The 13,404-nt window shown below is 48.0% G+C and overlaps 1 protein-coding gene across 4 annotated transcripts in view; it reads right to left on the bottom strand.

The window, feature by feature from the left end:
* The window catches only part of Slc66a2 (solute carrier family 66 member 2), a 36,066-nt gene that overhangs the window by 8,124 nt on the left and 14,538 nt on the right, over positions 1–13,404 (bottom strand). For 2 of the 4 annotated variants that reach the window (XM_055628010.1, XM_055628011.1), the window contains 2 exons: positions 12,712–12,765; positions 929–1,145 (listed from right to left, as the gene is read on the bottom strand). The exons of 1 other annotated variant lie outside the window; for it this stretch is intronic. In XM_055628010.1, coding sequence (XP_055483985.1) covers positions 929–1,145; positions 12,712–12,765 — 271 coding nt within the window. The remainder of the gene's footprint in view (positions 1–928; positions 1,146–12,711; positions 12,766–13,404) is intronic. One more of the 4 variants, XM_055628012.1, reaches the window with a different exon arrangement.

The raw sequence follows: 13,404 nt of genomic DNA, 5'->3' as shown, positions 1-13,404 counted from the left end.
TCGGCACTATCCACTGCCAGTCTCTTCTTGCCAGGATTTGGTTTTCTCAAAAGAACAGGCTGCTGTGATTCCACTGACAACAAGTGTCCCCACTGTGGGCAAGGGTGCAAAGAACATTCAGAGAGCTGGGCACGGACAAACGTTTTAGTCCCAGCACTCAGGGAGGCAGAGGCAAGGCAGATCTCTGTGAGTTCGAGGCCAGCCTGGTCTACAAGTCGAGTCCTGAACAGCCAAGGCTACAGAGAGAAACCCTGTCTTGAAAAACCAAGAAACAAAACAAAACAAAAACCTCCAGAGAAAGGGGTCCTCTGGGTGTCTTCCACAAGAGGTGGGATGGACCTTAATAAGACATGGATAGGGAGTGGGAAGTGGACAGGGTCTCAGGGAAAAGCAGGATGGAGTCTCAGAAGCGGGGCCTCTGAGAAGCAGGCAGGCTCTCAGTATGAGGCCGAACGGCTTCCTTAAGGATGGTGCCAAGTTAAGCACATGGCTGTGTCCTTCCCTCCTCCTCACCAGTTGATCTGGGCTCAGTTAATGCTGTTCTCTTCAAGACTTCCCAATGGTCTATGGGAACTGTCCTGTGCTAGACAGATGTCTCCAGACACTTCTTAGTATGATCCTGACAACAGCTCTCTCCTCCTCTGCCAGACACTGTAGCTTTCGTAGGCCATGTCGAGTCCCGCTGTGAAAGAGCCATAGCTGGGTACCTTTGGTAGGGCCACCTGCCCTGCCACATCCAGCTACACAGGTCCTGCATGAAAGCTCTGCAGCTGCTGATGGGCCATGGCCTCCACAGACCACTTCTGCTTCCTGCCCCAGCCCCATCTAACAAAAGCCAGAGACCCAGCGTGTTTGGGCAGCTTTGCCACACTGTCAGTGCCCACTGGCCCCAGGGAGTGTGTGGGACCATCCACAGGAACACCCCTACCTCATGCCCTCCGTAGAGCGGTGGCGATAGTTGCGATACAGCTGTGGCACGCCCAGCATGGCCTCGGTCAGCACAGCCAAGAAGCCCAGTGTCTCCACAAACAGAGCCGAGTCGATGGACAGGTAGGTGACATAGCCTGCCACACCTGTGAAGGCCAGGACACACTGCACATAGTCTGCAAAGTTGCTCCAGTGCCAGAAATGGTGAGGATCGAAGTCTAGAGGGGGAGGGAGAAGGAGAGAGCTGCCTCAGTTGGGTGAGCAAATTGGGAGTTTGTGGGGAAAGGGATACCAACAAGGCATGGGTAGGTCGAGTCAGTGGAGGGAGTTGAACCATGTCAAGGTCATTGTGAGAGAAATGAATGGGCCAGCCTATGTTGGTGTGGGGAAGAAGTACAAACAGGGCAAGACCAGTGGGGGGAGACTTGAGTGGGTCAAAGTCAGTGTAGGAGACATGGATAGTTTAAATTCAGTGAGAAGAGATGGGAGCAAGCCAAAGTCAGTGTGGAGAGGAGACACAAGCAGGTCAGTGTGGGGAGATGAGAGCATTCTAATAGAAGCAATTCTAGGGACTCTTGGTGCCAATATTAAGTCAACATAAGGGAGTTAGAGGCCTTTAATGTAATCCCAATAGTTCTAGGAAAAAAACACGTGGACTGTTCCACAGCTTCTGGGATCTGAAGCCTGGGTTAGAGAGCTCCAGCTACTGTTCCACAGCCTCTGGGATCTGATGCCTGGGTTAGAGCTCCAGCTACTGTTCCACAGCCTCTGGGATCTGAAGCCTGGGTTAGAGCTCCAGCTACTGTTCCACAGCCTCTGAGATCTGAAGCCTGGGTTAGAGCTCCAGCTCTGCCCTCTATAATTCTGGTTAACCATGTGTCCCCATTCACACGGTGTTAACACACCCACCTCCCGAAACCGTTCTAATGGTTAATGCATCCATTCTATGAGTCTTAACAGTGTTTTTAGCCCACGAGAGGCACTCAGTCAACACACAGTACTATTACTACATGCTTGGTCACCAGAACAATATCCCTTCCTGTTTGATGATGGTTTCTGTGGAATATTACAAGCAGTCACAGGAATGAATTAAATGACACGTCAGCAGATGAATCCTCAAGGCCCCCGAGACAGTGGTGACTGCAGAAAAACTTCAAATGAGAACAGAAACCTGCCATAAGAAAGGATGTGGCATGGCTCTGCCTCAACTGGCCCTTACATCAACAAGTCCAAGACAGGAGCATCCAGCAGGTATGGGTAGGCGGGGCCAAGAGATGCCAGAGATACCAAGTTCTTCTAAGTATGGCTTTTTTTATGAGGAGGTGGGATATTTTTTTCTTTTCTATTTTTGTTACTGTTTTACTTTGGGGGCTGGGGAAGAAAAAGTCCTCACACATGCTAGGCAAGTGCTCTACCACTGAGCTACACCCCAGGCCACTGACTATATCCTGTAATAAAAAAAATCAGCTAGCACATTTCTGGCCTCGTAGCCCTGTTTGTAATAAAAACTGGACCATCTTTAACATGCAAAAGGCAGTAAAACTGGAGCCCTGGGATCTCAGAGGCTCGGCATACCCTGCATCAGCATTTCCACATCTGAACTGGGCATGTGAATCGGCAGGTTGCCATCTCCCTCTGCTCCAGGAGAAATCAGGCCATGTCCGTGTGGCACTCATTGAAGTGGGGGTGGGGGGGTAGCTTCCAATTACTCAGACTCAACACACACACACATTCATACAACACACACACACACACACACACACACACACACACACACACACCATTTCTAATACTACCCAGGGCTTTCACTTTTCTAAGGAAGCTCTTTTTTTTTTTGTTTTTTTTTTGTTTTTTTTTTTTTGGTTCTAGGGGGATGGGCCAGGACAAAAAGGAGGAACCTGGAGGAACCCCAGTAAGCATACACAAACCAGGCTACCTGCACCAAATGCCATTTATTTGTGCCACATGCTATCTTGCTCCGCATTGCGCTGCCCCATACCTACCCCCACTTACCAGGCTCAGAGGTACAAAGGAATTACCCTGATGGAGGTTACACGTCTCACTGAAGCCTGGACCCAGGAGGAAACTTCACAATAAAGAGCTGCCTTCCTCTTAGGAATAAAGACCAATAAAGAGAGTCTCTGGGGGCCCTCCCCAGCCTCAGCAACAGGTATGTGGCCCAAAGAGCCTAGATGTGAAAACTTGACTTAGGGCCTACTACAGGGCTAAGGCCCTGCAAGGGGAAATGGGTGTGTCACCTCAGGCCATCCACAGTTAAGGTTCTCAAGCACTGGCAGCTAATGGACTATGCTTGGCTTTAGTTTATCTCCATTCTAGAGACATCTTGACTCCAGTCTGGCCTGAACTCGTTCACAGTTCCACTGCATCCTGATCATGGCCTAAGGGGAAGGCACTGGTCTCTCGGATGAGAAGCCCAAATCTGAAAAGAGCTAAGGCAAGCAGAGCTGGACTGCACTGCAGGGGTCCACGCTCTTCCTCTCTGTATGTTCCAGCACCTTCAGGGAGTGCTAAAATGACCCTCAGAGGCAAACAGATTCCATCAGAACATTGGAAAGAAGCCGTCAGCCTAATGCAACACCATCAGATGTGCTGATCAGGGACCTGGAGGCCAGGGGTAGCTCTTTCACATCAGGTGGCAAGGGTCAGATGAGAGACAAGGATGACACTGGGACAGCTGGTTATGGAGAGGCTGTGAGAAGACGTGGAGAAATAACAGGTGAGGCGCAGCACCCTGAGGTTTCCCCTGAATACAGAAAAGTACAAAGATCTGCAATATACTTGCACGTTAATAACCTAAAACAAACATTACTGGAAGCCCTAACGTCCTTCTGAATCTATGCTGTGCAACAAAATGGACAACCCAATAAAAAGTAGGCAAAGGGAATAGACAGGAAGTGGCCCAAGAAGCACATCAAAGAGAATTCAGTGTCCTCAGGTCATAAGGTCAAGGCAAGTCCTCCTGGACCTCAAGAGCAAGCCTGAGTTCAGAGTTGCCCTAACATTGCTTTGAGGAGGAAAAGACCCTGGGTCCACCACAGCGCTGAGAGCAGAAAGAAACCAAGTCCAAGCCAGGGGTTTGTTATTTTGTTTGTGTTTTTTGTTTTCTCTCAGGAGCCCATCTCTGGGGCAGTGTGGATAGCACCTCCAGGCCCCACAGTTACAAGGGGCAGCTTGAAACTGTGTACACCTGTGGTGTGCAATCCGCGGTCCTATGGCAGCCCGCCAGCACCCTCGTGTGGCTCGTCTGTGCCAATTCAGGCACAGCCTTCCTGCTCCTTCAGCAGCAAGAACAAATCACATTCTCCAGAGGGCAGGCCGTGTGTCCTACTGTATCTGGGACCCCGGCTGTTAGGGCCTGGTATTCTCAGCTTCCTGCCTAGAATTTAAGTGAGTGACAAGTGGCCACTGAAGAGGCAGAGTGAACCCCAGGCCCAGTGAAGAAAGAGGCACAGGGCTCTACCTTGAAGTGAGTTCTCAAAAATGACAGTTCTCTTCTTGGCCTGCAGGTCAGCAGCACCACTCACTTCCGAGAGGATGGCTGGAAAAGGTCTCAGATGCTTGGCAGGAACATGAATGGGGGCTCAGGGGACTGAGCTGTTCTGGGTGGGGAGCTGGGTAAGGAGAGACCACTCTGATGACAGCAGGCAGGACACGCAATGCCTCACAGCCCCACCTGCCAAGTGGGACTATGGCATCTTTCTCTCAGCTCCCCAAAGTACCAGCACTACCATGGCAGACCCACAGCCACAGCCTCCCAGCTCCAGAAAGGTTTCTTGTGGCTCTCATCCTGTCCCATATCCCTTCAGCAGAGACACGGTCTGGACTGTGGACTGCAAATAGCAGGAGCTCAGCTGGCCACTCAGAACCTTAGTCCGTGAACCTGGGAGCGCAGAGAGGAATTCGCACTGGCTGCAACACTGACCACTCTTTCTGTGAGCACCACTGAGCAACACCTAAGGAGGCCGGCCACAAGGTGACACTCATGCCAAAATGAGCCTCCCCATGGCCTGCAGTCATCACAGCCCTGCTGGTCAGCCATCCAGAACAGCTCTCACCAGCCTGGAAGACAGCAGCACCAAGAGAGATATCCCTAAGCCACTCAGAAGAAACAGCAAATGCGGCATTCTGCCCCTCGATGGGCAATTAAAGGACGGAGCAGGGCTCTGCACAAAAACCCATGAAGAGTCAGGCTCAGCAGCACACGAGAGTGGCCACCTCCCAAGCCCCTTCCCCCCAAGAGTCACACAAACCTGAAGGCCCTTCTTACGCAGCTGACAAAGCTGCTTCTACCTTTCTCTGCCAGAGTCCCTCCCACCAGCATGCTGTGCCACACATGCAGGCATGGGAGAGGGTGACTTCGAAGCCTTAGTTCAAAGAAGAGGAGCAGGTCTGTCCAACAATGTTTGTGTTGGCTGTGCACTGAAGGGTGTTTATTATTTTTTTAAATAAAGGTGTAACTTCACTCATTTTTTTCACTTGTCTGGGAGATGGGGCCTTAGCCCAGGCTGGCCTCAGGCTCCTGGGCCTCCTGAGCAATGGGGCTCCAGGTCTGGCCTGCCGTTCCTGGCTTTTTCATGGTCTTTTACGGACACCTCTCGGGTGTGGCTCACACACTGGCTGCATTCTGCTTCCTTGGCAGCGTGGTCTGACCTTCACTTCTACCTAACAGGGCTATCTGCCTGGATCACCTGAGATTCTGAGAAAGTTATACTCCTCAGACTGTCTGTCCTGATGGCCCCAGTCTGGCCAGCCCCCAACCCCTAGCCTGGCTGGACCCCTGGTCAGAAAAGCCACTGAGCAAGAGCCTCCTGATCAGGACCAGTGGAAGGCCAAACAGTCAGGAAGCACAGCCCAGCACAGGTTTACCAAGTCGAGAGAGCAGAGCAGGGTGCTCCTGAGGCAGGACAATAAGGAGCTCAGCAGCTTATTTGGGCTCTTTGCCTGGAGGATACTGAGGCCTGCTGACATCAGCATCCTGGGTAGTTTTGGGGAGATATCCTTGTGTTTGGGAAATATACTTAACCTCAAGAAAAAAAAAAATCACTGCGGCCCAAATTTAATGTGGATATGATATATATACAAACAAATAAGCAAACCAACAATGCAAAAACAAATAAAAAGCTGAGATCCTAGCCATCCTGGTTCAGACTCATGTACAGCGTTCCTTCCTGTAGCTAATGCTCCAGGGACTCAGGCTGGGAGGCAGAGCTCAAGTCTCAGGGCCAATGTGCACAAGACTCCAGGACATGGTGTCTCACCTGTAAGGATGACAAGAGACACATGGTCCCAGCCCTCCACAGTCCAGCACCAGCTTTCACTCTCCCTGAAGGTCAGATACATCAACAGATTTTAAGATAACAAGAGCCGCTGCAACAGCTGAAAGCTCCTCCTGGACATCCAGACTAGACTGGTGGTCCCTACTCACCCCAGTACTGCCCTCACCCACAGCAGACAAGGGACAGGCTGTGGCTCAGCCAGGGGACGGCTCAGACACCCAGAGTCAATGTTCTGGGAATAGATCCCTAACACACCATGGAAGCTGGGCAGCATGGCTGTTGGTGTGCTGTGTTCAGTCCCCTGACCCGGTCTCCAGACAGGGACCATGGGAAACTGACTGGGAGCACCCACTGCTCGACCAGAACAGAACAAACAACTACCAGGGCCTGCATCCCAATCAGATCTGAGGCTGCACAGATAAGGCTGTGTTGTGGTGCTGCCGCTGCTGGTGTGCCACGTCATGGTGGCAGCTACTCCAAGAGCCAGAAGAGCTGGAGTGAGTGGAGCTTGTTATGCACAGGCCATTGGCAAGGTTCTCTGTCTCTCATTTCAGAAGTTCTTTCTGACTCTATCCTCATCAACATACCAACAGAAGACTGGAACACTCAACTTCCAAGTTCCTCCATCAACGGCACTGACAAGTAACACTGACCACGGTATGAAATGCCCTCCCTAATCCTAGCCCAGAGGTTCAAGTTAAACAGAACAGGCAGGTAAACACTCGAAGAAAGGCAGCAGGAAGTCACGGGAAGCTCTATCAGGAAACTGATAGAAACGGGACCTATGTACCAAGCACCAGTGCAGGATGAGGGCTGACCTGCCGCAGCCGCGTGCCTTTCGCCTGCTTAGCTCCTCTATTCCGGGCTCCATCTCCAGGTGGCCCGCTCAGGGCAAGAGCTCCACACAGGGCTAAGGCTGAGAACACTGGGTGACACTACCACACCTTACACGCGGTGGGCACTCCATACCAGGAGAAGGCTGAGAAGACCAGAGGTCACCCTCCAGGGCCTGTCCTCAGCACAAGCTGTTGCCTGAGAGATTTGCTACTGCTCTTGCCACACCAGCTCTAGAGCAGCATCTGAGGTTCTGTCCTGGGGACATACTCACAGAGTATGGAAACAGAAAATTCAAAGCCTTCCCTAAGAGACATGCTCAGAACAGAGCATAGCCAAGCCTGGGCTCAAGAGTACTAGCCAAAGAATGAAGACTTAGGTCCTACAGGAAGTTGAGCCAGGTATGGCTGGACACCCCTAATTTTTACACTGGGTGAACTTGAAAGAATCAGACTATCTTTGTAACCTATGTTTCTTTTAATTGCCTTATAACTTATATTTGCAAGTTTTAGGCCCACGTTAATTAAAGCCTCTTAGTGCTTCTCCAAAGAGCAGAGGAATGTAAAAATTCCTGACATTAGCCATCCGTGAGGGCAGAGATAAGGAAGAGAACAAGCAGAGATCTCTACTAAATGGAGAGAAAATCACTGGCTGGTGCCGGTGAGATGGGCTTTGTTTGGAAACTGGGCCAAATGGCCCCAATCCTTCTCCTGACCTTTGATCCAAAGCCTGTAACCCTCACTCCTCAGAACAGACATCGGATGAGTTAATCACTCTCCCACCTTTAACTATGGATGGCAGGAAATTCCAAACTGACTTGAAGATCAGATATTTATGACAGGGCTGACTAGACCTAAGGGTGACCAGAACTAACCAGTTATTTTAAAAGTTAAACACCTCATGCAATCCTGAATCGCCAAGATAGCAACCCCAGGAGATTCCTGCCTTGTGTCTTTTAAAAACCTAAGGTGCCACTCCTAGCTGACCAGCAGGAGTGACCCCATTGTGCAATGGTCAAGAGGAACCTCTTGCGTTTTTGCATCGATGGATGATTAGTTTCCTGAGTTCTCTTCATACCTTCTTATATTTAGGCTCTTGCTGGGCCTAACAAACCGAGTCAGGAAGAGAGTGAATACTGGGCTGGCCTGGGCTTACACAGCAGACCCTGTCCTGAAAGAAAAGGGAAGCAACGAGGAAGCAGCAGCAGCTAGTGGCTCCATGGTCAGCTGAGGGGAAAGAAGCAGGTAGCTAAGAGCTCTCCTTAAAAGCAATCTTCAGAGTGACCTGAATGACCCCAGTGCCCACTGTGATGCAGCGTCACTCAGAATACCACACGCCAACAGAGCCATAGCTGCTGGTAGTAGAGGCCAGCTGTGGTGCCAATGAGGTCGGAGTGCCTACAAGCTCACAGTTGACCAGTACCCAGCACCATCAGGCCTGCAGGAGGCTGGGCTCAGACTGCCCATCCAACCAAACCAGGACACCAGCAAATAAGACACTTTCCCTCAGGTATACAATTAGTGCAATGGCTGTCACACTATTACCTTTAGCTGTACAGTATGCAAAGAGGGAAATGTAGTCCCTACATGGAGGGGAAGCAACAATAAAAAGCAAGGAACATTATTTGTGAATAGATGTAAGACTAACAGGAAAAAATATTTCAGAATATCACAAATATATAGGAAGGATTAAAGGAAACCTAAGAATATATATATAAAGAACTAACAAAGGGCCGGTGATGGTGGCGTATACCTGTATTCTCAGCACTCAGGAGAGGCAGAGATAGGTGGATCTCTGTGAGTTCAAGACCAGCCTGGTCTACAAAGTGAGTCTAGGACAGCCAAGGCTACATTGAAAAAACAAACAAACCTAACAAAGGTACAGAGATGTGATCTCACTCAATGGAAGAATATTTCGAACAAAGAATTAGGAGATTAAGGAGCCAGCTGCAGGCTGTGTCTGAAATAAGATTCATTACTGGGGTTCAACAGGAGATCTGATCTGATAGAAAGGTCAGTGAATATTTCCACAGAGATTATGTTGCCTTTTAAAGGAGGAAAACTACCAGTACTTCTGAAAAACAGACAATTCCAAATACAGCAGCAGAGGCATAGTGGGCACCCTGAAAAGGAGGACAGAGAAGAAGGAATAGGAAAAGGACTCACAGATTACAACCACAGATTCTAAACACACCTGCCAATCCAAGAAACTACATGACATCCAAGTACAGAGACACAGATCCCAATACCTCACCAGCTATGGCTAAATGTCAGAGACAAAAATCTTGAAAGCAGCAGAAGAAAAATACCACTTACAGGGAACCCCTGTAAGGTGAGGCCACTGCCTTCTCAGCAGACACAATGGAGCTCAGTAGGGGATGACATTCAAAGTGCAGAAAGGAAAAACAACTGTCAGCCAGGTGTCAGCGCCTAAGAAAGTTTTTTACATGAGAAAACAAAGTCCCCAGATAGACAAAACCTGGGAAAATTGTTGTTTTCCATGTGGGAATCAAGTAACATCCTAGGTCAAGTGAACTATGAAATGTGTACATAAAGAAATTATGGAGGTTACTCCAAAAAAAATACAAGTGAGCTGGGTGTAGCGTTTGCCAACTGCAGTTCTGGCCCTGAGGGTGGGATGGGAGGCTGAGGACTGCCCGGTCTGCAAACCCTGTTCCAAGAGAAAACATTACACACACACACACACACACACACTAAACAAAAACTACAAGAATATAAGCACAAATCCATAGACAGAAAAGAGGATAGCCAAGGACTGGAGAGATGGCTCAGTGGTTAAGAGCACTGCCTGCTCTTCCAGAGGTTCTGAGTTCAATTCCTAGCAAAAATATGGTGGCTCACAACCATCTATACTGGGATCTGATGCCCTCTTCTGGTATACAAGTGACCTATAGCTATAGCACTCACATATGTAAAATAAATAAATAATTCTTTAAAAAAAAAAGATAGCCAAAACTTGTAAAGAAGGTTGACAGTGGAACTTCTCCTTTCTTTGCTCATCTTTGAAAGGAATAAAATCTATACAAAGAATCAGTTAAAACACACAATTAGACTTGTAACACTCAAAAGCAAAATGCATATATAGTCCTCATACCACTAAAAAAGAGAGGGAGGAATTAACACAGGAATTTCTATATTTCACCAAAATGAAATTTAAAGGACTGTGCTTAGTTAAAATTTGTAAGTCTCCGAGAAACTGTCAAGAAAACTAGCTATCAATATATAGATAAAAATCACAAGGGAATTAAAACAGCACACTATTAAAATATTCACTTATTACAAACTGTGAAAGAGCAGGGGCGCACAAACAACAGAAAGGACGGACATCTGTAGAGTAAAACACACCAGCCATCAGTCAGATCAAAGGGAAGAAATTGTTTTGATATTTTTAGTATAAATTTGTCTAATTGTGTGAGTGAGCGCGGTGGGGTGTGTGAGGATCAGTGGTCAGTATGGAGCTGATTCTTTCCTTCCACCTCTTACAGGGATCAAACTCAGGTTTCCAGGCTCAACAGGAAGCACCTGATACCAGCTTAAACACCTTCCTGGTCCTGTGGTTTTTTTCATTTTGTTTTGAGACAAGGTCTTGCAATGGCCTTGAACTTGCCATCCATCTGCTGTTCAAAGCATAACCACAGGTGATCCACAGAGGCTGTGCTAATATTAGAGTAAGCTTTAAGCCAGATCTGGGGGGGCAGGCCAACTACTCAGTTGCTTGGGAGGCTGACGCAAAAGGTCAAACCTTCAAGGCCTACTTGGGCTGCAGAGTCAGTTCACGGCCTAGGCAACTTGGTGAACCCAGTCTCAAGAGAGTCTTGGCGGCAGTGTGCACCATGCATGAGGTCCGGGGTTCCTGGAGAGATTCCTGGTGGGATGGCACAGCAGCGGCACCAGAACAAGTTTCACCTCAGAGTATCTGAACGGAAGCATTCTCTACAGTTACAGCAGATTATTACAGAAACCAACAAAGGCATTTGAGGGATTCACAAACGTGAAGGTTGTAGTATATTCTTAAAAAGAAAACGGGTCAAAGAAATTTTGAAGGAAATGAAAACCACTTTAAGACAGAAAACAAACAAACACAGCAGCTCAAAACACCCAGGAGATCAGTCCACCACCGCAGAGTAAACTCACGGCTGTAAACACACGTGTTTCAAAGTACAATAGGAAAAAAATCTAAAATCAGTAATCCCCTATGTTAAAAAACCAGAAGAACGCACTAACTGTGGCAAAAGCAGGCACAAAACAAAACAACCAACCAAAAGGGGGCAGGAAAGGTTAAAATAGAAGTAAACTAGATACAGAAAAACCAACAAAACCAAAAGTTGGTTCTTTGAAAAGATGAGTAAAATTGACATTTGTAGAGAAACAAAAACAAACGATGGTGATGGGACTAAAATCGTCAGTCAAAAATAAAAGAAGGACCAGTACCAATTGCTCAGGGAAGTAAAAAGGATTACAACAACCAAGAAACATGATTTCCCCACAACCAGAAACATTTGTTAGGATGAATCTGAACTATTGTACAGATGAACCAGGTGGGTGAAGGAAGAGACAAAATCTAGCTGGACGAAGAGCAACAGGTGGAGCCGACAATGTTAGAGCAAAATCCTAGACCTTACAAGGTAAATGAGCCGAAACTTTAAAGAGGAACTGACCACAACCTTCCACAAACACAAGAACTTACTTCATTGCACAGTATTCACAATAATACTGGCCTATATTTAGTATATACTAAAACCAAAGCCATCAAGAACAAAGGACTCCAGACCAAAACAATGAATATGGACATAAAAGATCTGCAACATATTATTATTAATGGCGCCCACTAGTTAAGAGGTAACTCGACACAAAAATCAAATGGAATTTTAGCTCATCACACAAAAGCCAGCCCCATAAAGCACCATGAAAACAGAACAAAAGGCAGAACTCACGCAGTCATCTCCATAGAAAGAGCACAGTGCCTAGCCAGGGCCAGTGCCATCCATGACAACAAGGCAAAGCCCCCTGGCTCACAGTAAAAAGGGGCTCCCTTCATCCTTTATAGACGACTGCAGGAAGACAAAGATGACACCACACTGAATGAGGAAAGACAGAAGTCCTCAGGGACACCAGGAGCAGAACGCACATGTCTTCTCTCATCTCTGTCCAGCCAGCGTTATCAGGGAAGACTGGAAGGAGAATGCAAACTGCTGTCCCTTCTTGCAGATGATGTGGACTTTTAAGTGGGCAATCTCAGGAGCTCCATGAACGGTGCCACAGCTGACAGAGCTCAGTAGGCTGCCGTACAGATCACTGGGTAAAGGCACTGTTATTTCTACAGAGTAGCAATGGACAATTCAAGAGGGAATATGGACAATTCTTTCTTTTGCACGTCATCACAAAGCTTGTTATAAATTTAAAGCATGTAATCTTGAATTTTCTGCATCCATTCTTCCTTCCCTTTGGTCCACCCCTCCCTTGAAATCAGCAGGTTCTAGTTATTCCAGGCTGACAGAAGCAGGGCTCAGGGCTAAGTGTGAACAAGCCATGCTTGGGGAAGCAACTCGTGAGGTCACAGGTAGGAGCAGATGAAGTGTTGGCAGAGGACAGGTTGCAGGGTGAAATGGAGCCAGTGTCCCAGCAGTACATACCCAGGTAGGGCCGCCTGGGAGGAACTTTGAGTTCTTCGTCCTTACTGTCTGTGGCTACATTTAAAGAGAGAGAAGAAAACAAAACAAAACAAAGAGAGGAGACAAAAACAGACTGGTTTTAACACTGGTAGGTGGGTTCTCCTAGGGTTGTTGCATTTCTTAAACAAACAAATGACAACAACAAAACAACAAGAACAGGGCAGAAAGGATTTTTGTTCCCTTGCATTCAAAAATGCACTTTCTGAACTCTTCTCCCATCTACCCTCTTGTAATAATGGGCTGAGACCGTGCACAGGAGTGCAAGTGTGGAAATCTCCACCAAAATTTAGGCTCACACATTCTCCCGTCATTTCTACGTCAAAGGACATTGACAACTGAATTAGGACAGGCCCCAATTCTCATGTCCCTAAAAGCTCAGGCAGCCTGGGACTGAGAACAGTTAATCCGGAGCTGAAATGTTCTAACAGGCTGCATGGCACAATAGCTTTAGAGTTCACACAACAACAGGTCCATTGCCAGAGGGCAGCCAGTTTAACAGCGGATGTGACAGGTGTGCTGCAGAGACACATGACAATGTCCCTCTGCCTGCCTGAGCAGCCATGTCACCTGGAACAGGCAGGACATCACAAACAATCAACAGGCTGTACTTTAACCTCCCTGCTAGCACTGCACCAGGTCAACAGCCCAGAGCAC

Source organism: Psammomys obesus, unplaced genomic scaffold (genome assembly GCF_907164565.1).
Source record: "Psammomys obesus unplaced genomic scaffold, mPsaObe1.curated_primary_1811, whole genome shotgun sequence".
Lineage (NCBI taxonomy): Eukaryota > Metazoa > Chordata > Mammalia > Rodentia > Muridae > Psammomys > Psammomys obesus.
The sequence above is the reverse complement of the archived record's forward strand: the minus strand, read 5'-3'. Positions and strand labels throughout refer to the sequence as shown.